Source organism: Sinocyclocheilus rhinocerous, unplaced genomic scaffold (genome assembly GCF_001515625.1).
Source record: "Sinocyclocheilus rhinocerous isolate Xijiao unplaced genomic scaffold, SAMN03320098_v1.1 scaffold836, whole genome shotgun sequence".
NCBI classification, from domain to species: Eukaryota; Metazoa; Chordata; class Actinopteri; order Cypriniformes; family Cyprinidae; genus Sinocyclocheilus; species Sinocyclocheilus rhinocerous.
The window spans coordinates 458100-482594 of record NW_015648109.1 but is presented as its reverse complement, the minus strand read 5'-3'; the positions used below and the strand labels follow the sequence as shown (position 1 = coordinate 482594).

At 36.7% G+C, this 24495-nt stretch overlaps 2 protein-coding genes across 2 annotated transcripts in view; one reads left to right on the top strand and one right to left on the bottom strand.

Annotated features, from left to right (window-relative positions):
• tsc2 (TSC complex subunit 2) overlaps window positions 1–1406 on the top strand; it is a 47784-nt gene extending 46378 nt beyond the window's left edge. Inside the window, exon 40 of the mRNA XM_016514112.1 lies at window positions 632–1406. Within this exon, the coding sequence (XP_016369598.1) occupies window positions 632–802 (171 nt within the window). The 3' untranslated portion in view covers window positions 803–1406. The remainder of the gene's footprint in view (window positions 1–631) is intronic.
• Window positions 1407–3185: 1779 nt separating this feature from the next.
• The window catches only part of pkd1a (polycystic kidney disease 1a), an 89408-nt gene continuing 68098 nt past the window's right edge, over window positions 3186–24495 (bottom strand). Inside the window, exons 27-47 of the mRNA XM_016514111.1 lie at window positions 24104–24299; window positions 22744–22914; window positions 22518–22661; window positions 21134–21341; window positions 20918–21044; window positions 20699–20815; window positions 20385–20392; window positions 18214–18413; window positions 18025–18097; window positions 17135–17250; window positions 16846–17048; window positions 15121–15303; window positions 14551–14690; window positions 13168–13298; window positions 12284–12404; window positions 11716–11841; window positions 10544–10718; window positions 10150–10437; window positions 9000–9134; window positions 7577–7897; window positions 3186–6934 (exon numbers count right to left, since the gene is read on the bottom strand). Coding sequence (XP_016369597.1) covers window positions 5783–6934; window positions 7577–7897; window positions 9000–9134; window positions 10150–10437; window positions 10544–10718; window positions 11716–11841; window positions 12284–12404; window positions 13168–13298; window positions 14551–14690; window positions 15121–15303; window positions 16846–17048; window positions 17135–17250; window positions 18025–18097; window positions 18214–18413; window positions 20385–20392; window positions 20699–20815; window positions 20918–21044; window positions 21134–21341; window positions 22518–22661; window positions 22744–22914; window positions 24104–24299 — 4335 coding nt within the window. The 3' untranslated portion in view covers window positions 3186–5782. The remainder of the gene's footprint in view (window positions 6935–7576; window positions 7898–8999; window positions 9135–10149; window positions 10438–10543; window positions 10719–11715; window positions 11842–12283; window positions 12405–13167; window positions 13299–14550; window positions 14691–15120; window positions 15304–16845; window positions 17049–17134; window positions 17251–18024; window positions 18098–18213; window positions 18414–20384; window positions 20393–20698; window positions 20816–20917; window positions 21045–21133; window positions 21342–22517; window positions 22662–22743; window positions 22915–24103; window positions 24300–24495) is intronic.

Genomic DNA, 24495 nt, shown 5'->3' with positions numbered 1-24495 from the left:
GTATATATACTGCCATTCAAAAGTTTGGGACCAGTAAGTTTTTTTTTATGTTTTTAAAGAAGTTTCATCTGCTCATCAAGGCTAAATTTATTTGAACAAAAATACAGAAAAAAAATGTAATATTGTGAAATATTATTGCAATTTAAAATAATGGCTTTCTATTTTAATATATTTTAAAATATAATTTATTCCTGTGATCAAAGCTGAATTTTCAGCATCATTACTCCAGCCTTCAGTGTCACATGATCTTCAGAAATCACTGTAATATGCTGATTTATTATCAGTGCTGGAAACAGTTGTGCTGCTCGAACTTTTTTTTTTCCCAGGATGCTTTGATGGATAAAAAGATAAAATAACAGCATTTATTTAAAAGCTTTTGGAACAATATACACTACCGTTTAAAAGTTTGGGGTCAGTAATTTGTATTTTTTTTGTTGAAAAAATTAATACTTCAGCAAGGATGTGTTAAACTGATAAAAAGTGATAGTAAAAATATTGTTAGAAATATTGTTAGATTGTTAGGGGAAAAAAAGTAACAGTTTTGATTGGTAGTCTCTATATACTGAATGAAATATATATATATTACTTGGAGGATGTTAACTATAAATATCTCTGTTTTCTCAATCAACAGGCTCAGGAAGAAATTCAGTCACGCCCCACTCACGGAATCTCTCTGACCCAAAGCCATGCCCCCATGCAGAATAAACCCGCCCACCAGCCCTCCGGCTCTGCTCCAAACCAGGATGCCGGCCAGAGGAAGAGGCTGGTGTCAACCATCGACGATTTCACAGACTTTGTCTAGCAAGAGACCCGTGACGTGTTTTTAACTGAGACCAATAGACGCTGCGTTCCCATCAGTCCAGACGAACATATCCGTTCCTGAATGCGGAGGGCAGTGAGGTTTGGTGTTAGTAAGATTTGATCACCTTTAAAACACCCCCAGTGTGCCAAGTAAGAGATCAGTTCAGCCGGGACGCAGCTTCACTCAACGCTGTGATTGTAGGAATGAATTTCACAATGCGCTGCTCCGTCTGCTGAAAGATGGATATAAACGCCCGCACTGGCTTTATCACATGCCATTTTTAGCAGTACGACTAAATTGCACACGGTTAACACGCTTTCGTGTCTCAGCCCATTTTCATCGACGTTTCTTTCTCTAGAACAAACTTGTATTCACACACTCATTTTCTCTTGTTGTTTTTCTCTGAATATATGAAAATGGTCTGTGATATTAACCGTCCAATCATTTTGCTTGTTTCCTGTTGTTTTCTTTGTGTGTGTGATGGTTAATGCTTATCTAATGAGTTTATAATAGTACAACAGATTTGCAGAACAACAGCTAGTACAGTAGACTGCATCAGACGTGTGTGCTTCGCTGCCAAATAAAACACTGAAATGTGCAAATCCTGCTGTTGTTCAGAGTCTACTTTCACTCTTGAGTAAAACCTCTACATACTTCTGTCAGCGTTTACTGTTGGTTATTTTTTATATATTGCACCTTTCTAAAACACAAGATTGCATTACAATGGAGCAAAATACATCTAGGGCTTCTGAAACATGAAATAGTTAACCCTGGCTTATTTCAAGTTTCACACTGCTCATAATGTACCCTGAGTAAACAATAAATCCTATTCATGACATGATGTTTCACACTACGTTCCTAAAACCCAGGTGAAGGTTCTTATTTGCATATTTGCGGTGTCATTGATTGGACGAACGCAGCACGTGATCTGTTTAACGGCTCTAGGTTTGGTGCCCTCATATAGCAGCCTACTGCCGACTGCACGAAGTTTTTCCTGAGTGGATTCTTCTGAATTTAAATGTAAGAAATGTACAAGTTTCACCATCACCATTAGACATTTTTCTCCTCAAACACTGAAACAACTATTTATACAATGCACGGCGTTTCCGTGACTGTCCAAAGCACGTGAACATGAGGCACGTGATTGGGTGTGTGTTGCTAAACTAGTCATAACATAGTTTCAAACTGTACAAGTTTGGCACAACAAACTCGCCGCTAGCCCTTCTCCGGAGCAAGGTTTCATAAACCCGGTAAAAAGTCGTGCTAACTCCGCTTCTAAATTATGTGAAACGTTCTTTTACCCGAAATTAAAAGCGTGCGTAATGAGTGTGAATAGCCCTTATATACAGGGTGAAAAAACCTTCACTATTAGTGTTGGGTAAGTTAAAACTCTAAAAATGTAATTAATTTCTAGCCACTATTACATCTTCAACAGTGTAATAAGGTTACTGTACTAATTGCTTTCTCTAAAAAGTATTGCATTACTTATTACTAATTGCTTATTAAATCAACGAGGATAGACATGAAACGGTTCTTTTAATTATTTCAAATAAATGATAAAAAACAGCATAATTGATTCTTGAACTGACCGAAGTATTTAAAGGGAGAAGCCAAGGTTACATTTAAAACATACATTTTAACATTCAATATTAATTTCTGATTTTAAATCTGCTGTTTTATATAGAATTGTTCTATAGTTTAATGCAGTTACATAAGTAACTAATAAAATCAAGAGAAACCCCTTACTTTACTTTTTCAAGGTAAATGTAATTAAATTACAGTGATTACTTAATCATGTGTTACACCCAACACTGACTGCTAACCTAAAACATTAGGAGCTAAAAGATGTAGTGTTTCAATTGTGATTTGAAAGACAAGAGAATGGTGAATCGATACCTTGAATTGAAGCCCCAGGGAAACCACAGACTCTCAGCTGTCAGACTCTAATTGCTTATTAAATCAACGAGGATAGACATGAAACGGTTCTTTTAATTATTTCAAATAAATGATAAAAAACAGCATAATTGATTCTTGAACTGACCGAAGTATTTAAAGGGAGAAGCCAAGGTTACATTTAAAACATACATTTTAACATTCAATATTAATTTCTGATTTTAAATCTGCTGTTTTATATAGAATTGTTCTATAGTTTAATGCAGTTACATAAGTAACTAATAAAATCAAGAGAAACCCCTTACTTTACTTTTTCAAGGTAAATGTAATTAAATTACAGTGATTACTTAATCATGTGTTACACCCAACACTGACTGCTAACCTAAAACATTAGGAGCTAAAAGATGTAGTGTTTCAGTTGTGATTTGAAAGACAAGAGAATGGTGAATCGATACCTTGAATTGAAGCCCCAGGGGAACCACAGACTCTCAGCTGTCAGACTCTTTATTTGACTTTGTCAAGTGCAAAAGCATGTAAAGCGAAGTGCTACAACGTTACAAGTACAACAGCACAATACAACACAAAATGGCAAACCTGCAATCAACACATTACCTTCAGCATTTAATACAAAATATTTAAGACTTTACAATATTGCATGCAAGTATGTTTTGGCACTTGTGACTGGTTTAAAATGGCAGACATGATTTTTTTTTTTGACACACCTAAAAGTATGATATATTTCAGCAGCAGTACTATCCTGCAAAGAACTACTAAAAAGCCATTATATTTTAAAATGACTGCTTGTGCTGTGTGTAGTTCTGTTGAAAATGTTACAAAAAACAGCAATGCTTTCATACTTTTTGGGTCTTATTTTTTTCCTTTGGCCAGTGCCAGGGAGAAATGAAATATGCAGCAAAGCATTTGTGTGAAATGAGTGTGCATACTGCGATCCATTTTGTGTACCGAAAAAGAAACAACAATTTCTGCTCAGTGCGGTTTAGGCAAACGAGATTAAAACAATGCAATCAAACCCGAAAACAATATTTACATCAGGGCACACCAATATGTACAGATAAACAAGACCTTTCAAAAACTCATCTGGAATGGCCTGAATAAGGACGTTACTGTAGTGGAAGTGACCTTTGACAGAATCAGAACTCCCTGTAGTGGATATTTTTGAGTGCTTAAGCATAACCTAATCATCAAATCACTCTCAACTACTCTAATTTCATTATACGAGACCTTAATACATGTATTATGATTAAAGCGGAAAAAAAACAACAAACAAACAAAATCCTGCTTTGGGTTTTTTAAAAATAGGGTCCCTGAGCATCATCACGGTAAACAACAATTTAGTACTTCACAAGAGACATTAAATCAACACATTGTAGAAACAAATACATGAAAATGAATGGTAATTACTATCCTGATGCAGCTCATGTATAATACTCAAAAGAGAATAGTTCTGGAAAGCCGTATGTGAAGAAATGTTACATACTAGTTTAAATATGGCAAAGCACTAATGCTTGACATTGAAATAAAGTGCTAAGTTCAAGAGAAACTTAAGTTAATCTTGTTACTTGAGTAGCAAGCTTTGGCAAAGTTATATGGAGAGTAATTCTGTTGTAACTATCTCTTATATTCGTACCAAGCTTATTTTATTATTTCTGCAAAACATTTTCCATAACACATTCAAACTAAATCACACTGATGCCATCACGATCATTCATATTATAACATTAATACAAAGTGCTTTTTAAATTAGATTTAAAATATCATAGAATGCAGCAACAAACACACTTCCATTTATCATAAGATGGTTTTTCATTCATTAACAATTTACTTTCAATAATAATGCTTTATGGAACCTTGTTTTTACCTGCAGGAATAACATATCCCCATACAGAGAATTCTGGGAGTTGAATGAGGGACATACCTTTGTCTTAATGATCTCTCAACATTTTCCTTACTTCACCTAACATTTCATGTCCTACTATTAACTTATTCCAATTTTTTGTCTCCCTTTAAATTCACACTTTCTGATACACTTCCCCTTCTCGGTTTTCGTTCTAATTTCATCCTCTCACTCGCCCTCTGGTCTATTTCGCTCTGAGAAACATCTGAATGGAGCTGACATGCAATTATGTCAGAGAAATATATTTGAAATCCTGAGGATTACTAGTTGTTTAGCACCCTGATGGCCTCTTCAGAAGTATGTTAGTGTGAGTGTACAAGTGTAAGTGAATAAATCATACAAGTCCATATATTTTCTGATATGTTTTTGTGTCTATTTTTCGCCCCTTGCCATTATATTAAGAAGCATGAATTATGCATAAGTACCTTGAAGCATAGCTCAATATTTATGTAATGGCATCAAATATGTACCTGCATGTCTAGGTGTTTTTATGTCTGTATGTGTGCAAGTTTGTCAGTGTGAGCCCTTTTTGAATAAGCTGTGCCTTTTCTGCATCGATGGGCAATACATACACCCATGACCTTAATATAGCTTCCTTCAACAACAATACAAAAAAAGAACATGATTCATCAAACATAACTAAAAACATTGTACAACAAATACCATCAAGCTTTAGCCATCCTGCATCAACAGGCGTGCTGTTGTAGTCCTTCATTGTCTCTTTCAAGAGTTTGTTCTGCACTGTGACAGCACAAGGTGTGCTCTTGTCGGTTTCAACTGTGTTGACCACCAGGGTCAAGAGGTTGGACTTGAGGTCACTGTGAAAGAAGAAGGAAAAGGGCATCTTGCATCAAGTAGAACTTCTTGAGGATTGTAGAAACCATGGTGACCTGCACCCAATTTCCATTTTGAGACTTCTAGTAAGGCGTTACCAATCGAAAGATGTGTGGGTTGGAACTTAAGGCTAAGGTGTATTATTTGGTTTTAAGCAACTAGTATTGCTTACGCTCTTCTTGAGGGCCTGGTTACAAAACCTGCTGTCGCCAGGTCCTCCTTTCTTCATGAAAAGCTGTAACCCTTGAGCTTTAACATTCCTTGAGTTCCTAAGCCTTATGACTGAATTCCTAATTCCTGCCTTTTACTTGTGTACTGACTGTTGGAACCTTGGGATCTCAAGGTTTGGGGTGTCCTGAGATAGGTCTGTCTGTGTTGGGGTGCACCTTGTTTTTAAGTGGGGGAGGTTTGTGCTTGCGTTTGCGGGTGGGATTCGTAGTAGTGTGTGCAGGGTGCCGGAATACACTGGAGGGAAGGTTCTCGCTGTTGCTGGGAGGAATCCACCCGTGGGAGCGAGGGATCGGTACGGGGGTAGTTATGGCAGAAACAGGAGCAGCTGAGGAAGCAGATGCTGGAGTGGGAACAGGGGTAGGGACAGGTTTGCTGGCACAGCCAGCAACCTCAGAATCCCTTTGGAAATTTGGGTCCACCTTGTTGAAGGTTCCTTTTACTTTATGAGAAGCTTTGTCAGACTTTTGGCCTCTGGGTGGACTACTGTCCCCCTCAGGTGGACGTGCTTTGAGGGGACCTGAATCCACCTTGTGAGAGTCTTTCTCAGTCATGCCAACATCTGCCACCACAGTACCAGGGGTTTCTTGACTCTTTTGGAGACTATCAGTCCTGTGGGGACTCGAGTCCACATTATTGATGCTTGTAGGAAGAGCACTTGTGATTTGTGAGAACGTGTCTGATTTCCTTGATCTTCGATCTCTCTTGTGAAGATTTCTCTCAGACGCAGATGCACTTATTTCAGTTCTCGGGGGATATTTACTACTCTCAGCCACTTGTGTGCTCCTGTCTGTCCCCTTGTATCTATGTCTCTTCTGTCCTGCAGACTCCAGACTTCTGTGGCGGCGCACCCCTCTGCCTCGTTCTCTACTCTTCCTCACCAGCCTCTCTAGGCGGCACTCTGTTCGATACAGTTCCTCTGTGGTGTGGGTGACCCGGTCCAGCTGCAGAAGCAAAGCATCAAAAGCTGGGAGGATTCTGCGGAGTGTTGCCTCCATCTCGGCTCTCTCTTTCCAGCCTTGGCCTCCAACTATCACCCCAAGGCCTGTGAGGCCTAGTCCCAGACCTGGGGCTTCAGCCAGACTACAAGGGCTGCTGGATGTGGGCCGCCAGGAGGCCTCAGATCTTCCGTCAACACTGTCAGGGGTTGGGGGAGCCTCAGGAGTGTCCAGAGGAGGAAGACACAAGGACTTGCAGTCACTAGTTGAAGAGGAACGTGAAGGAGGGAGCTCCATACCTTCAAATCGCACCTTGTGCCGGAACTGTCGGGGAAGAAAGGGATACAGGGTCAAGACAAGTGGTAATTTAAAGAGCAAATGTATGGGATGAAAGTTCAATCTGGAGGACTGGTGACTCAACATACTAAAGAGTTGGTAAGAAGCAAGTAGTAATTTTTCCAAAGCAACTTACTAGACACTTTTATAAAGACGATCTCCAGGGAGCAACCTGGGGTAAGGTGCCCTCAAGAGCACAATGTTAACATCTCATGGCTGGTTCTTTGGAGGGCTTGACCAGCAATACACCATTTACACTACCTGAGCTTTAACCACTATGGCACACCCAGAGTTAATAAGATCCCGCTTTATCAAGACCCTGTGTTTCAGGGGGAATCTTTTTGGTTGGCAAATTGCTTTGGATTAAAAGCATCTACTAATGTACTACCAATCTTCAGAAGGGAAAATGGGATCAGTGGATAATTGAGCTATTCAAGTTTGGTTAAAAAACAGTGAATAAACAACAAGTGCCTGAAGTATAATCATCAATTTGTGATTCTGTAAACCTACGTAGAGTTCATAACACATCAGATACTTGCAAGAAGACCTAATTCAAGACACGCTACATTGGTAAAAATTTATATTGCATAAAATAGCAGGGAATCTTGGGTATTATGGAAGTACACACACCTCTTTAACACGGCTGAGCCCCATCCACATTTTGAGGCGTCTCAGGAACAACTCCACCATTTCATAGTCCTGCAGGTCAACGGCTGGTCGGTACAGTTCTGCCCTTGCCCGATGATAGTTCCTTAGCAACGCCGAGATCAAAAGCCACAGCAAAACAAGTCTGAGGAGAGTGTAGCTAATGTGGAAGATGAAACAGGAAGCAGAACACGGGGAGGAGCCACTGTCCGGTCGCCATGACAACAGTCCACGCCCACTAGAGCTTAGTAACTTCAAGCAAGTAGAGCTAACAGTTCCATAGCCCTCCATGACAGAGTGGAAAAGCTAGAGGGGGAAAAGAGACAGTGCTTGTTTTAAGATTTTACTAAACTTTTTATAAATACGGTTCTGGTCTAAATCCAGAAAAGAAGTATTAAAGTTATTGATCAGAACAGACTGTTTTTAACGGATATAAAATGTTCACTAATGGCTCATAATTGACCCATTAAATATTTAGTAATATTTACCCATTAAATATAAGTCTCTTACATCTTCTTCATCATTTTGCACTTACTTATGTAAACAACCTATAACTTCTTGGAATTTGTATTTAATAATTCATGAAGAAGGAAAGGGTGGTATGTTCAGATCCAAACACAAACATGCATATGCTAATGTGCACATGGGCATAGACAACTGAACCCACAATACTTGAGCGGTTACCAGGGTATTATTAAGAAGAAGCTAAGGCACTGTTATGTGGTTGCTAAGGTGTAGTTGCTAAGCTAAAGTGATGGTTGCTTACTGGCCCCAAGTCAAAAACACCCACCCCAAATCTCTATAATACTCTGGTCTATGGTATTTTGCACCTGCTTTAAAAATTAAAAGCACAACTCTCCTTAACAAGCCACAAGATCTGAGCACAAATATGCCCTGATGTTTAATACATTAGGTTTGTGTGTTTGTTCAATTCCCTCTGTATGAGTAACAGCAATAGTGACTCTTGACTTGACAAACAACTAATAACAATACCCAGTTTATGCAGCTGGGTTTACAGAAGGTCACTTAGACATACCAAGTTTTACCTCCCTCTGTAGGAAATGTATAATTCAGGTAGAATCAAGGTCCTCGTACACTGTTATATGCACAGTTATACTCAAACATTCAGTTCAGATAAATCATAGACTGACGTCAAGGAGATGTACTGCTTTTATGAACTCATGTCCTTTATGCATCTAATAAATGTCTTTAATTATACTCGTTTCCTCTGCATTAGTAGGAAATTTGTTGATGCACGTAGGTCACCAGTATAATCATGGTGAAATGCGTTATTCATTTTCCATAAAAAAAAAACACTGACAGGTTTGTGTTTACCAAGGAATTATGAGCGCAAGTAGTTTAAATCATATTGCAGATGGTGTGCATCAGTGTGTGTGTGTGTCCTAACCAGGTGTCCAGTGTGCGAGTATGCCAACAGGAACACGAGTAGAGCGGCAGCAACTGTCAGCAGCTCCCAGAAAGATCTCCTTAGCGTTCTCCCGAAAAACCCCCATTCTCTCATGAAACGCAGCTGGTGTGATGCCTAAAAAGAGAGAAATGAAGTGGGTGATAGATAAATAATGCCTCGCCGGTTTGTATTTTCATACCATTAATTTTTGCAGAATTAAAGGTGTTGTATGTACTTTTTTATAAAAGTATATGGTATTATAAAATACCATAATATGTTTGCAGATATTTAGGAAACCTGCTAAGTTTAAAAACTTGTTTCTCTGAAAAACAATGCTACAGCCAGTTATTCTACTTTGAAATGTGCATTCCGTGTTGGAATGTCTGTTTTTGTTTTGGTCTTTGTGATTCCACTGCCAATTTACCCAATAGTATTTTGACACAGTGGGAAGCCAGTTAGTGGAAAACAGCGTGCTGCAGCCATGGAAGCCAGCAAACAAACTGGGTCAGAGACTGCAGATTCTACCTAACCTAAAAAGCCTCAGAATCCATCTGAAAGCTCTATGACTAGAGGCGTTTTAAATCGCATATAAATCAACTCATCAGCTTACAGTGTGAGGCTCGTCACCTTCCATTGTTAATTGCACTCGTTCCTCTTGCGTGTACTCAATCTGGCGAGCTGCGTGAGCATCGAGCCTGAATAGGAGGGGGAAGGAGAAACAACTCTCTCCAATATTCTGAATTTGGACTGGACCGCTAGCTGTCAATATTATATATGGAACCTTTAAATATTTAGTGATGTCTGGCCTGATGTGTACAGGAGAAGAACTTGAGGTGGGAATTTATAACATCGCAGGTGTGTGTCTGCATACAGTAGCTTTCATTTTGTTGTCCCGTACAAACTAATTAGCAGGACAGTCCCGTTGGAATAACCTGAGGTTAAGTGCCTTGCTCAAGGGCACAATGGTTCATTCTTCTAGTTATCAGTTCTGAACCTCAACTATTACACGTCACACTATTCCATATGTATAAGCACAGGATAAATTTAAAGTAGAGACTACCATTTATTAAGGCATGGCATTCTGTAGCTCAAACTGTAGAGCATGATTCTAGCAATGCCAAAGTTATGGGTTCGATTCCCATTTGCTCACCTTGAGAATCAGCAGGAAGAGCAGAGTCGCGCTGAGTTGGGTTAGAACCTGGTTCTGTTGAGCCAGAGGAAAAAAGTCCGTAAAAGTGTCCCGTTGTTGTAGAAATGACCCCCATTGGTGGGCGGAGAGTATGGAGCGACTCAGGTGTAGCATGGCGACACAAATCGCCAACAGCAGACTGCAAACACTTGCTACATTCCACAAACGCAGGAAATAGCCACGGCCCTGTTTCCAAGCAACCGCGCCCTCACGTACAGCAAAATAGATCACGAAGACCAGCAGAAGAAGCTGTGAGAGAAAGAGAGAACTTAATGAGCCCCTATCTTTTTTCAGACAGCAAAAATGAATTAAATAATGAGATCAGCTGAGTGTTTTGTGATTGGCTGACGGTTACCGTCAGGAACAGGGGAAGGTCAATGCCATGACTGAGCGTGTGAAGGCTGCAGGTTTTGAGGTCCAGACTCAACTGAGCATGCTCAGATACAGGAAACTCCAGCAGGAACGTGAAGACGGCCAACAGATCGGTGTTGATGTTATAGAGGGGAAACTCCACGAATAGAGCCCTGGTCCTGAACACAAACACAAAACATCAGAGGACGGTCTGTATATTTCACTTTAGTCAATTACTCTACTGTGTTAGTCTTAGTGTTCCTGTGGCTCAGTGGTAGAGCATTACGCAACAGCAGCGCAAAAGGTCGTGGGTTCGATTCCCAGGGAACACATACTGGTAAAAAATGTATAGCCTGAATGCACTGTAAGTCACTTTGGATAAAAGCGTCTGCTAAATGCATAAATTATTAAATTATTCTTAATTAAATTAAATTATTACTGGAATATAAAATACTGTATTAATATTTGTGCCATGCAATAATTGAGAAATCAGTAAATAAAATAATCGTGACATAATATAATATAATATAATAACATGTTTTACAAAAAAGACATTTTGCAATCAAAAAAATATTTGATTGATAAAAAACTAAAAAATTTTTTTTTACAAATAATTAAATTGCAAAAGAAATCTTTAAATAAAGCAATGAATTATGACATGCCTAAACAAGGAAAAAATACAATCTAATATAATACAATACAATATAATATAAAAAGTATACACGAAAAAAATATCATACATTTTCAAATCTATTATAACATTTTTTTGCTCATCAATCCGGTAATCAAAAAATATTTAATTATTAAAAACAAATAACTTATTGAAAATATTAAATCAATCATCTGGTAATCTAGCAATTATGAAAAAATTTAAAGTTATTTTCATTAGGTAATCATTACATGACTGATGATAACTGAATTTTTTGCTCAGTTTTGAGAAGCCAGTTGTTGTTCTTTCCTATAATTATCCACATTTATACAGCTTATGTTTGAGGAAATTGATTTGATCAATTTCCTTAAAGGCCTATTGTGTGGTGCAAATGAGTGTGCAATAAATAGTCCATATAAAACAACTTTCCTCCAAAACAATTTCCTCTGTCTTTTGTTGAGCATCTCGTCACTGATTAGAATGTATTGGCTGTATATATCAGTGCCTGTGTGTGAGGTTATACTCACAGCGGGTCGAGCCACTGGTGTGTGTTGAGTTGTTTGATCAGAGCTCTAGAGTCCTGCATGGTCCTGCTGAGATCCTGCACGAATCCAGTGTTGCTGTAGACAGACACCTGCCCCCAGTGCCACACACTACACACACATCAAACCTGCATGAGAACCTCACTGACATGTGGACGAGGCTCCAGAGTAGAGAAGACAAAACAACCAATAGAAACAAAGACAACCTCTGAACCAGAAGACCTGATCCAAGATCAGCCTGGGTCATGATTTATTCATCTAGAGATCTGTACAGACTGAACGGATGCTGATCCAGGAGAATGACAACCGTGAGATCAAAAGCCAAATTTGGATGACAATAGTTTTAAAAGTGGTGTCATGTAAGAACAAAGCTTTTTTAATCTTTTAGATTAAATTGCCTTGCCAATTGAAATTTGACCTTTTCCCAGCTGAATGAACTGAATGGTTTGCACAGGAGCTTCAACTCACAACTGACATTTCACTCTCTCGTGTAATGCATTCTGAGATTTTCAGTTTGGCCAAAAGGAAGACAAACGCATCATGTATCTCTTACCCGCTGCTCTCAGCTGTACTAATACTCCAGTTCTGCGTCAATCCTGAGGCTGACTCCGCCCACCTGGCCGAGACACACCCAAACCAAGAGGCTGCTGGGAAATAGCCAATGACGGGGCATTCTGGAAGACAGCAAGAAAGATGGGGGTCAAAGGTCATGAGTAATTCATCCATTCGTTTCCTAAGAATGTATTTAGTGAAAATTTCAATTAACAAGTTTGTTCGTCATTGAAGTGTATTCTGAACCTGTTACTCATCTAGCTTATATAAATGTGTCTTAGATGAAAAATCAATTCAGAAATCAAAATCAAATCAGTCAGAATGAAATACTCTGTCTCAGTCTGACATTATCGCTGCTTGAACACTCAATGTTCCTGTGAAAATGAAAGAACATTTCATCCATCTGCGAGTGCTGACCTCTCAATGACAGGAATGAAATCACGCACACGTTCTTTATACAGCCTTATGCAAATCCAGGAGCATGCGACCAAAAAAGGTAATAAAAGCATGAAATGAGCCATTTATGTACATAATGCTTTCCTGAAACAACAACATTCTGCTTACAAACTCGGCATTTGATCATTCACGGTTGCCTTTGATTTTCTTCTTAAATTGCCATTAATTTAATAGCCATTTATATAATGAATTACCACTAAAGAATAAGTTTCACTCTCTGACAGCAGGTGGCGCTTATGGAACAGTGGCGATATAGCGTTTCCTTGGTTACCGCTGTAAACAAAGCAGCGCTGCGCTTATATTACATGTATAATATTATATTATATTACATTATATTTGTTATATTTTATTATATTTTTATTTATTATATTATAATATATTTATATATTATTTTTGTCAAGCAACTGTGTTTATGTGCTGGTTGAGCACCTGGCTGATCTCTCAGCTGTCTGAGGCGGGGTCGACCTATCAGCAGGCTGCCCGTCTTCTCCATCAGGTCGGGCCCATCCAGTAACCGTGGTAACAGGGAGTCTGAGAGCCACGCCCACACATCCTCACGTCTGCAGACAGAAGATCAGACAAGTTAGAGACGTGCGAGTGAGTGTGTGTGTGTAACAAACGGTCTGTGACGCTTAGAGAGGCTCGTGGTGTGAAACAGCATCCACCTGTCGAAAACACTACGTCAGCATACTGTCAGCTCACCTCCTTCTGTCTGATATGATGCATCAACACACATACACACTTCTGTCAGATGTAGAGTCTGACCCGACAGATGGGTGAACAAGAGAAACTAAACAACATGGAAAGACTGTGAAAGTGTCCTCTTAGGCAGGATTCAGCAGTGCATGGTATCCTACAGAAAAATATGTTTGTTTCCGCCTCTGAAACAACGTTTGTGCTGACGTAACCAAGACAGCTTGTGTGCAGAAAATTAACATACAATATTATTTTAATAATAATATTAAGACGACCAATATTAATGTTTAATAATATTTATAAATGCTTTTATTTATCAATATTCACATTAATAAATATTTATATCAACATAATTAAATATTCATATTTATTCATTTTCACACTGATATCAATACAGCTATTAATATCATCAATATTCAAAATAATTTATAATACCAATAATAGTGACAATAATTAATATCAATACACTAATTATAAATTATAATTAATAAATACATTATTAATCAGCAAAAATGCTAATTAAAATGGTAAAAATGTAAATACTGATTAATATCAAATTATATTAAAATGTATTAGAACAGGAAAGATGCTGGCCTGCCAAAGCCTTGTCTAAAAAGTTTAAACAAGTTTGTAAAGGTTTATAGAATTTAATTATACTTTTTAAATTTCATTTTTTAAAGTTTAAAATCATCTTTTAATTCATCTATTATACATAGTTGTAAAACAAACTATTAATTATACATTATAATAACATACATACATACTGTACATAATAATAATTATAATAAAAAAAATATTATTAATTTAAATAATAATAATAATATTAAATTAGGTAAATTGTTATTACTTAATAATATAAACTTTGAAATTAATATTAATTAGAAATTATGTAACATTTATTAGAAAAGGGAAGTTTGTTAAGATGTTGGCTTGCCAAAGGCTTGTCTAAAAAGTTTAAACTTGATGAAAACCCTTTAAAATGTTGGTTTTACAGTCAGACAAGAAAAGCTTACACAGTCAGAACAGTCTTTAATCTCTAGTCTATCCCCTGTATTTGTTTGTAAAGCCAAATGAGCTACATCTGTGTGTGTGTGTGTGTGTGTGTGTGTCTGGTACCTGCTGATGTTGTTAAAGTGTTCTGTGAGAAAGTGTTCCTGCAGTTGAGTGTGCAGTCGTAGGCGATGGGCGTCTTTGGTCGAGTCTGAGTAGTTGAGCAGTAAAACCACCAGCAGGAACAGCATGTAGAGCAGGAAACCCTGTCGATCCGACACAAAACACATCTATTATTCAGACACCCACTCCTTCATATTCACGACTCACGAGCGGCTCTGTCACCGCGGGGAGAAACACACGTCAATCACAGCTCAGAGAGTCTAATGAAAAGAAGCCCTTTAATGTCCAACAGCCAATCAGAGTTTTCCTTGAAGTCCTTTGTTTCAAATCACAACCTGGCAATCACAGCGATGTTAATGGAGCACAGTATGGATGGCGGCTGTCAAATGTGACAAAGATGTCTTTCAATGGCTTTGTAATATGGGCTAATGCAGGTGTTGAAGCTATTTTGAAGCTAACAAAGGACTTCTAGGAAAACTATTGCGCTTTGACCAATTGATAAACTTTGAAATGAAGCTGTAATTCACTGTTGACTAAAATGAATCTGACTTTCCAGCGCTGTGATTGTCGTACCTTCAGCATGGTGTGCAGCAGGCGGACTTTGCGCGCCTCCTCTCGGGCCTGTGAGAGAGCGAACCCCTGCGGAGGCCTCACTCTCGGGATTCGCTGAACCACTCTCTCCACACGCGGACAGTCCACCAGAACATCCTGCTCTTCAGCTCTCAGACGGCCCACGACCAGAGAGAAATACACACTCTCCAACAACACCCATGGTGTGCAGCAGGCGGACCTTGCGCGCCTCCTCTCGGGCCTGTGAGAGAGCGAACCCCTGCGGCGGCCTGACTCGCGGGATCCGCTGAACCACTCTCTCCACACGCGGACAGTCCCCCAGAACATCCTGCTCTTCAGCTCTCAGACGGCCCACGACCAGAGAGAAATACACCCCCTCCGACAACACCTGAACACACACACAGAGCAGAATCAGCCAACACATCTGGACAAGAAACTTTTTTACTCTTGATCTTCATCTTCACATTTCCAGGACAACTTATTTCACAACGTATCATATCTGTCATCTATGGAAGCCCGTTTCTGCCACTGAATAAAAAATAAAAAAGCTAATTGCGACTTTTTATCTCGCAATTCTGACTTTTTTTCTCAGAATTGCGTGATATAAACTCGCAATTGCGAGTTAAAAAGTCACAATAACCTTTTTTTTAAAAATTATTATTCAGTGGCGGAAACGGGCTTCCATATTCATCCACGCAAGTTAGTTATTTATAATTATACACATTAATAAATATTAATAATAAAATAATAAATGTAAATTTTTATGATCAATATTCATATTTATTATTAATATCAATAATAATCACATTGATTCAACTTAACTATGCATTATAAATAATCATTTAATTAAATAACATATATAATATAATTATTTAAGTATAAGGCATTTGATAAATGTTAATATTTATTAGTATAACTTTATTTAGAAATTATTTAGAAAATAATATTAATGTTCATTTAAAAAATGAAAAGAAAATGTAAAACCTATTGCATCATATCCACATGAGTAAATGCAAATATTTATGAATATCAACATTAAAAATATTAATAGACAAATAAATGTTCATATGCATTTAATATTCATATGGATATCAATACTAATATGAATATTATGGATATTAAAAATTCATATATTGATATAAATACAAATAATCAAACTTAATAAATACATTATAATTTATTAGTTATAAGTAATAAATACATTATTCATTTAAATAATAATAATAATAACAAATCCAAATTTGTTACATGCTAATATTAATTAATTTTCATTAGAAATTTATATTAATACTCATTAAACAGAACAGTTTGTCAAGACAATCTCTTGACAATCTTGGCTTGCCGAAGTCTTGCCTGCAAGAAATAAGTGGAACTAATTTCACACAGTATCATTACTCCAGTGTTTATTTATGTTATTAACATTTATTTTTCTACACATCTTTTAAAGACACTACTAAAACTACAAAGCTCACTGAACCTTGGAAGGCAACTTTAATGATGATGAGCATTACTTCAAATCAAATGATTTGAAAGGTCATATTGATTCATTTATCCCTCCTGAAAAAAAAAAACCCTACATTGATCAGCTTACACAGGTTTGCTGGTAACAACAGGAATTCAAAAAAGAGCTTTCACACCAACCGAAAATATACTCAAATGTCAAAAAAACTCAGATCTATACCAAAAGCTTCATAAAGTGTGAAAAACTGCTGTCGTGTGTGTATGTACCTTCAGAGGTTCGAGAAGGAGGAATGACGACAGGAAACTGACAATGCAGGAGATGAGCCACATCAGAGCCACGCCCTCGCTGAAGCTCCGCCCCAACCACATTGATAGGCTGCTGGACAGGACAAGCCCCACCCAGCTGGCCCACAGAGCAGCCAATCCACACAGAGGAGGAAACGGCCTGGGCTTACACACATCCGTCACCACTGAGACGCATATAGAGAGAGAGACGTTCAGTTGTTTGTCTGTTTCTAAGGTAAAAGTGGTTTCAGAAGAGAGTGTGTGTGTGTACCTGTGCGTGATGTAAAGGCAGTTTTGGGAGGGTCTCGTCTAAATGCTGCACACGGAACAGGTTCATTCATCTTTTGCAGCAGAATCACCTCTGTTTTATCACCGAATATACTGGAGCTAAACACAAACAACTTTCATTCAGCAAGGACGCATTAAACTGATCAGTAAAGACATTCATAATGTTATAAAAGATTTCTATTTCAAATAAATGCTGTTCTTTTGAACTTTCTATTCATCAAAGAATCCTGAAAAAAGTGTCACACTTTCCACAAAAATAATAAATAACAAAAACTTTCAACATATCAGAACCATTATTAATAATTGAGCACCAATAATGATTGATCATTTAAATTGTAATAATATATCACAATATTACTGGTTTTACTGTATAATTTTTTTCATAAAAAAAACAAAAAACAAAGCAAAAAAAAACAAAAAACACAACCAATAAGAGACTTTTCAAAAACATTAAGAAAAAAACCTTTTGAATGATAGTGTATTTGTTATAAAAAAAAGTGTTTAAACAGACATTTTAATGAGGTGTTCATGCAACTGAAAGACAAAAAACTGAAGAATAACCACCAAATTTAGGATGAATCTGATGCCATTTCATTCACATGCACGACTTCACTACCTTAGTGTGCATCTGAAATTTCCCAGTCAATATTAATAAAAATATATTTTTTAAATTTCATCTTAATGAAACTTTTCTTGTTTTCCAAGCATCAAATTTAAGACCTCTGTGGACGCCATTCAAGATTTTTTTTTCTGTGCTATTCAAGACATTTTGTGGTCTTACCTTTTCAAAATAATGAATTTAAGACATTTTAATTGTTTTTAAGGATCCACCGACACCCTGAAGTACAGATGAGAAACTGCGGTGTGACTTACAGATCGCCCGTGTCACTGTCCGTCTGAGACAGCAGCTGTCCATCGGCCAGAATGCGCTTGATTAGATCCTCATCTGTCAATCAAAACCAGCATCCTGTCAACAACCATCTCTATTCTCTGACACAAGTACATACTAAGTATGCAAAAGATAAACACAAGTACAGGAGAGGAAAGAGGGCAGTGTGTCACCTGAAGAGGAGAAGTATTTGTTCCTGTGGCTGTTGTCACAGACGGTGTCCTCCTCGTCGGGACTGAAGGGAATGTCCACACCCAGATGTCTGCTGCCCTGACCTCTCTTGAGCCGAGGCGGGAACACCGGCCCCATCTCCACAGACGGGTCGGTCAACACATCCGGCCAATCACAGTCAGGAATGCTCCACCTCTGAAGACTACAGCAGAGATTCAGTCTGATTCGCTCACTGATTCACTTGCTCCTTCTCTCTTGTACTGACTCACATTCAATCATTCACTGACTCTTTGATTGACTTGCGCTCAATTCAATCACTTTTTGAATCATTCAGTCATTCACTCACTAATTCATTTACTCTGATTGATTCACACTCACTCGATCAGTCAATCACTGACTGTTTGATTCACTTACGCTCAATTCATTCACTTTCTGAATCATTCTTTCATTCAGTTATTTACTCACTAACTCATTCATAATCACACGTTCAGTCATTCCTTGATGCTTTTATTCACTTGCGTTCGATTCATTCATTCACTCACTAACTCATTCACTATGACTGATTCACACTCAGTCATTCACTGACTCTTTGATTCATTTTAATTCATTAAATTTTAAATCAGTCTCTTAGTCACTGACTAACTCATTCACTCCGATTCATTCATATTCACTCATTCAGTCTTTCATTTACTTTTTAACTCACTCACACTCACTTAATTCGTTCACTTTTTGAATCATTCACTTATTCAGTCATTCACACTCACTAACTCACGCCATGAATTGGTTTTCATTCACTTGTACATTTTCATTCAATCAGTCCTTTATTCAATCTCATTTATTAAATTAACTATGCATTAATTCCCACTGATTTGTTTTTTTTAATCAGTTTTTACCCACCACATATGGATTATTCAACATTGTTAAAAAAATATAATTAAAATAAATAAAAACAAACCCAACACAAAAATAATTCAACACCAGTTGTTTATTTATTCACTCTAGTGTTATTTTGGTATTATTTATATACTATTATAGTATGCATTAATATTTTGAAATAGCTTTTAATTTTTCGTTTTCAACTTAATTTTTAAGTTTTAGTCATTTTGATTTTTTTTTAATTTATCATCTAATATTATATTTTATTTCAGCTTTATTTAAATTAATGAAAACAAATTTTAATAGTTTTAGTTAACAGTAACAACACTGATTGACTCATTTAGTCATTTGTTCATTCTCACTCAATTAGGCTAGTTATTCACTCGTCTTGTATATTTCTTCAGACTGTCAATCTGTTCATCATGTTTTGCATTTTAATAAAAAACGGCTTGGAAATGTGACATTCGGTGACGGCTGTGACAGACTCAACTGCAGCACATTTAAATGTCATGAAGACGACAAAAGCACCTTTCAAGACTCAGACATTCATTTTCAAACCAGTTTATTTAGTTTGTCCTCCTAGCGCACCACAGAGAAATGCCAACAAATCAGCTATGACTTTGAGAAACATAATGAGAGGAAGGTCTTCGTGAAGGTTTCTCTCGGCCTTTGTGTTTCTGTGCATCAATTGGAACATGCAAACGAAGTATTCGGCAAACGCATTTCAATTTGCACGTCATGAAAGGAACGAGAGAAACACATCTGGGTCTCTGTCAGAAATTAATAAAAATACATGTATTGTATTCTCCCTTTGAATGACAGATACACTGGCATCAAAGTCTCAGGCAGAAACTGTTCAGTGACAGACTGTTATATACTGCAGCAAATAAATACATACATATTTTTAAATAAATAAATAATTATAAAAATACATATACATTAATTATTAATTATTATAATAATAAAAAAAAAAAATTTAATTAATAAAAAAAATTAAAAATAAATATATGAATAAATGAATGAACAGATATAAATATAAATGTAAAATATAGCAAAATATAAAAATGTAAAACGAATAAATAAATATAAAAATACATTTGATAAAAATAATTAAAATAAAGAAAAAGTAATTAATTAATTAAGAAATATTAAAATACTTTATATAATACTTTGTAAAAAATTTAAACAAAAATACAAATGCATATAAATACAAAAATAATGTTTTCTTCCCCACACATTTGTGCACAGTAAGTGATGTGTAAATGGAAAATGATGCAGAAGTACAAAGAAGCTGTACTAAGTAGGCTGTTAACAGTAATACTAATTCAATTAAGAATTATAAAAATACTTTAAATAATACTTTATATAAAAATAAATAAAAATTAATCAAAAGAACAAATATAAATCTACTTGTAACCAATCAAAACACAAACAAATAAATATAAAATTACTTATAAATAAACAAAAACAAATATAAAATTCATTTGAATATAAACAAACAAATAAATAACAGCTATTTTTAGTTAGTTAGTTAGTTAGTTAGTAGTGGTTTCTGTTTGTGGAGCAGTGGAAATCACAGTTATGTACTTCTCCAACCGAATTTGAACGTACCTCTCCAGGAATTCCATTCAGCATCAGAAAAGAGCTTCCTGTCAGTGAGTTATCCAGGAAGTCATCGATCTCTAAAGACTCCTGGTCCACCTGAGGAGGAAGCTGCTCCACAGAGACCTGACCGTCATTAACAGAGAAACAGCTCTTTCATTTACCACACCGCTGCGGTGATGTCTTTAGAGATGATTGTGTGTGTGTGTGTGTGTGTGTGTGTCTCACCTTACTGCGGCTGAGTCTAAACAGACAGAAGACGAGCAGGTAGACAGGATAGACCAGCAGACAGCTCACAAGCCCCACCCACAGCGTCTCCACATTCACAGAGACCACAGCAGACACCGGCGTAGAGCTAAAACACACAATCATACAATCAATCAATCATACTTTCTAACAGAATGTAATAGCTCAGTAAAGCATCATGAACGGCGCTGCTTTCACCTGTTGCCGTAGGAGACGGTGCCGTACCACACTGCGTTCGCCAGCATGCAGAGGTGCATGAGCAGCGTGCAGGAGGTCAGCCGCTGCAGCCGCGTGAAGGGGCTCCGCGGAGGTCGTTCCCATAGCGACAGCCACACGTGGCTCTCACACACGGCCCTCTGCAGCTCCCAGGACAGCAGCCGCGGCCAGTCACGCAGCTCCGCCTCCTCTGCACACAAGAAACACAGAGGTCACACAACAGGAAGCTTCTTAGCACAGGTTATCAGTTGACACTGGTGTGCGCTGCTCTTTCACTCGTTTGTGCGCAGTAAGTGACATGTTAATGGAACACCATGCAGAAGTAAACATCCGCTATACTAACCAGGCTGTTAACAGTAATACTAACTAGCTAACTAACTAGCAGCCCTCTCTGACTGAGCAGTGTTGGGTATAACACATTTCAAATAAAGCACACAAAAGAATTAGATTATGTTGTATGATCAAATTTGCACCATACCATCTAAGTTACTTTTTCAAATAAAAAAAATTACATTTATTTTTTACTAATTATTACAAATACAAAGCTATAATTTTTCAATATTTGTACCCTAAAACTCATGTGATCATTATTTAATATTAAAATGTCATTATAAAATATTTATTATACTTATTATTTCTTATTTTCTTATTTATATAGTACATAGAAATATATTTCTTATATAAATAGTATATAAATATATAAAAATGTATTTATATTATTTTATATTTATATATTTACATTCATTTTTATTATTCATATATATATGTCTTTTTTATTTATTATATATTTTATATATATTTTATTAATTCATAATATAATAAAATAATTCATATTAATTCATATATAATAAAAACAAATCTAAATATTTAAATATTTACAAAATATATATAAATTATATGTATCCTAAAACCCATGTGATATTTTCTTATATATACATTTTATATTTATAAATTAATATTTTTACATTAATTTATTATAATTCCTATACACACACACATGCACACAGTCATTTATATATATATATAACTAATTGTAATTAAAATTAAAATAACTAATTGTAACTAATTGTATCCTGCATTTTAGGTGAATAAAATTGTCTATTTATTATGGAGGGCCTGCATAAGGTTTACAGTTCATTAAAACTAATAACGTAATCTAATTCTTCTAATTAGAAGAAACAGATTACTGTTAATAGTAATTTTTGCAAACATTATGAGCAAACATGGAATTTAAAGGACTTAATTTCCACTTCTTAAAGCATTATTCTTTGCCCTTATTCTTCTAAATATTCATGACGTTATGCATCTAATTCCAGCGCCAACCAATCACAGCACAGTTGCTCTATCAGGGGAGGCGGGGCTTTACCTGAAGCTTCCACCTCTATCTCGACTCTGCCGTCCGTTTTCTCGTTGTCGACCGAGAGCCATTCCTCAACCAGGAAGAAATAACTGCTGCCCGTCTGTAAGTCCTTCACCAGGACGTACTGGAGCAGCCATGCAGGAGACAGACCTGACAGACAGACAGGTTTATCCTGACTGATCCGTCCCGCTCCACATTGCTAGTGTTGTTTATGCCAGATGTGTTCAGGTACCTTTGTTGTCGTGCCACACGCGGATCTTGAGCACGCTGCCCAGACTGCTGTCGGAGGCCATGTGGAAGATGTCCAGGCTGTTTCGAGCGAATGCGCCGATGCTGTCCAGGTGTCTGTGTCCACTGCGGCTCTCACTGCCGTGAAGACTGATGCCGACGTGAGCCGTGGTTCCTGCAGCGAGTATAAAGATGCTTGTGACTCCAGCCATCTCAGGCAAGACTACTGGCAGTCGTTCAGTGAGGCAATACCATTATGGGAAATATTCTTTGCTCTGGTGCATAATATTGATGAAAATTCATTCATCGAGACTGACAGTCTGTTGGAAACTGATCTGCTGTAAACAAACCAGCCTCTGACATCGCCAGGGTTATTATCGTCAACTAAAACTATTAAAAAAAACATTTTTGTTACTTGAAAATAAAGGTAATTTAAATAAAGTAAAACTTAAAAATTTAAATTAATTATTTTTATTGCTATTTCAGTTAGTGGCCAAAGAAAGATTTCTCATTTTAATATAGTTTAACTTCATGTACTAAAATAGCTAAATAAATAACAATTAATAAATAAAAATTAAATGAAAATAAATAAAATTGATATAGACATATATTTTGTAAAAAGACAAAAATACATTAATGAGGAAAAAAAATTAACTTAAATGATTTTAGCAAATGGCTGCAATATAACAAAGAGTGAAAAATTTAAGGGGGTCTGAATACTTTCCGTACCCACTGTATATATATAAAACTATAATAGTATATCCATTATACTAAAATAACACATACCATAAAAAATGGTACGTGTTACTGGAAATAAAATGAACATTAATTGAAAAAAAAAAAAAAAAACATTTTCAGTTAGTTCAAAGCAAAATTTCTCATTTGTGTACTAAAACTTGGTGTACTAAAATAAGTAAAACTGAAACGGAAATAAAAATGAATACAAACTAAACAGACATTTAAAAATGACAAAAACACACAACAAAATTACAAAAACTTCTAAATTAAAATTGAAAATACAAAAATAAAAACATATAATATTTGTTTATTTCACTAGGACTCTGTGCAATTTGAACCCCACGCTGATTTCCCTGGTGTTCAGGTTGGAGAATTTGTCGTGTTTAGCAAAAGAAAGCTGCTTTGTTTTAAAGTGACTTCTGTGTGAACTGTGCGTCACGTATCTACACTATTGATAATAGACAACGGCACGTTTTGCCTGCAAAATCTCACACATTAACAGACACCTTGACACAGTGACTCAGAACTAGTCAGTGGCTGGTCACTTTAACATGTCGATCGGACAGTTTCTTTCAGTCTAAGAGGACGGTCAGACTTTCCTAACCTGCGAAACATCTGCATCTCACCTGCTCCGTAAGCCCAGCCGGTCTTCACCTGGATCTCGTACTTGTACAGACCGTCCTTCCCACACAGCGGCACCACAGAGGCCCGTCTCAGGTCCATCTGATCCAGCTTGCGCATTATAGCACCGGCCACAGCGTAACACAGCAGTCCGATCACACACACCAGCACCACCACCAGACTACGAGCCACCGAACGCTCCTGACAGATGACACTGCATTACAACTATCCCTTAAACCATATCACATCATGATCATATCATAAACATTCAAATGTATACAATACATTTAAAATTAAAATGAAGAATATATTTTATATATATAATAAACTTACATAACTTCTCTGGAAAGAAAAAAGATTATTTTCAAACATATTATTTTATAAGAAAAAAATAATT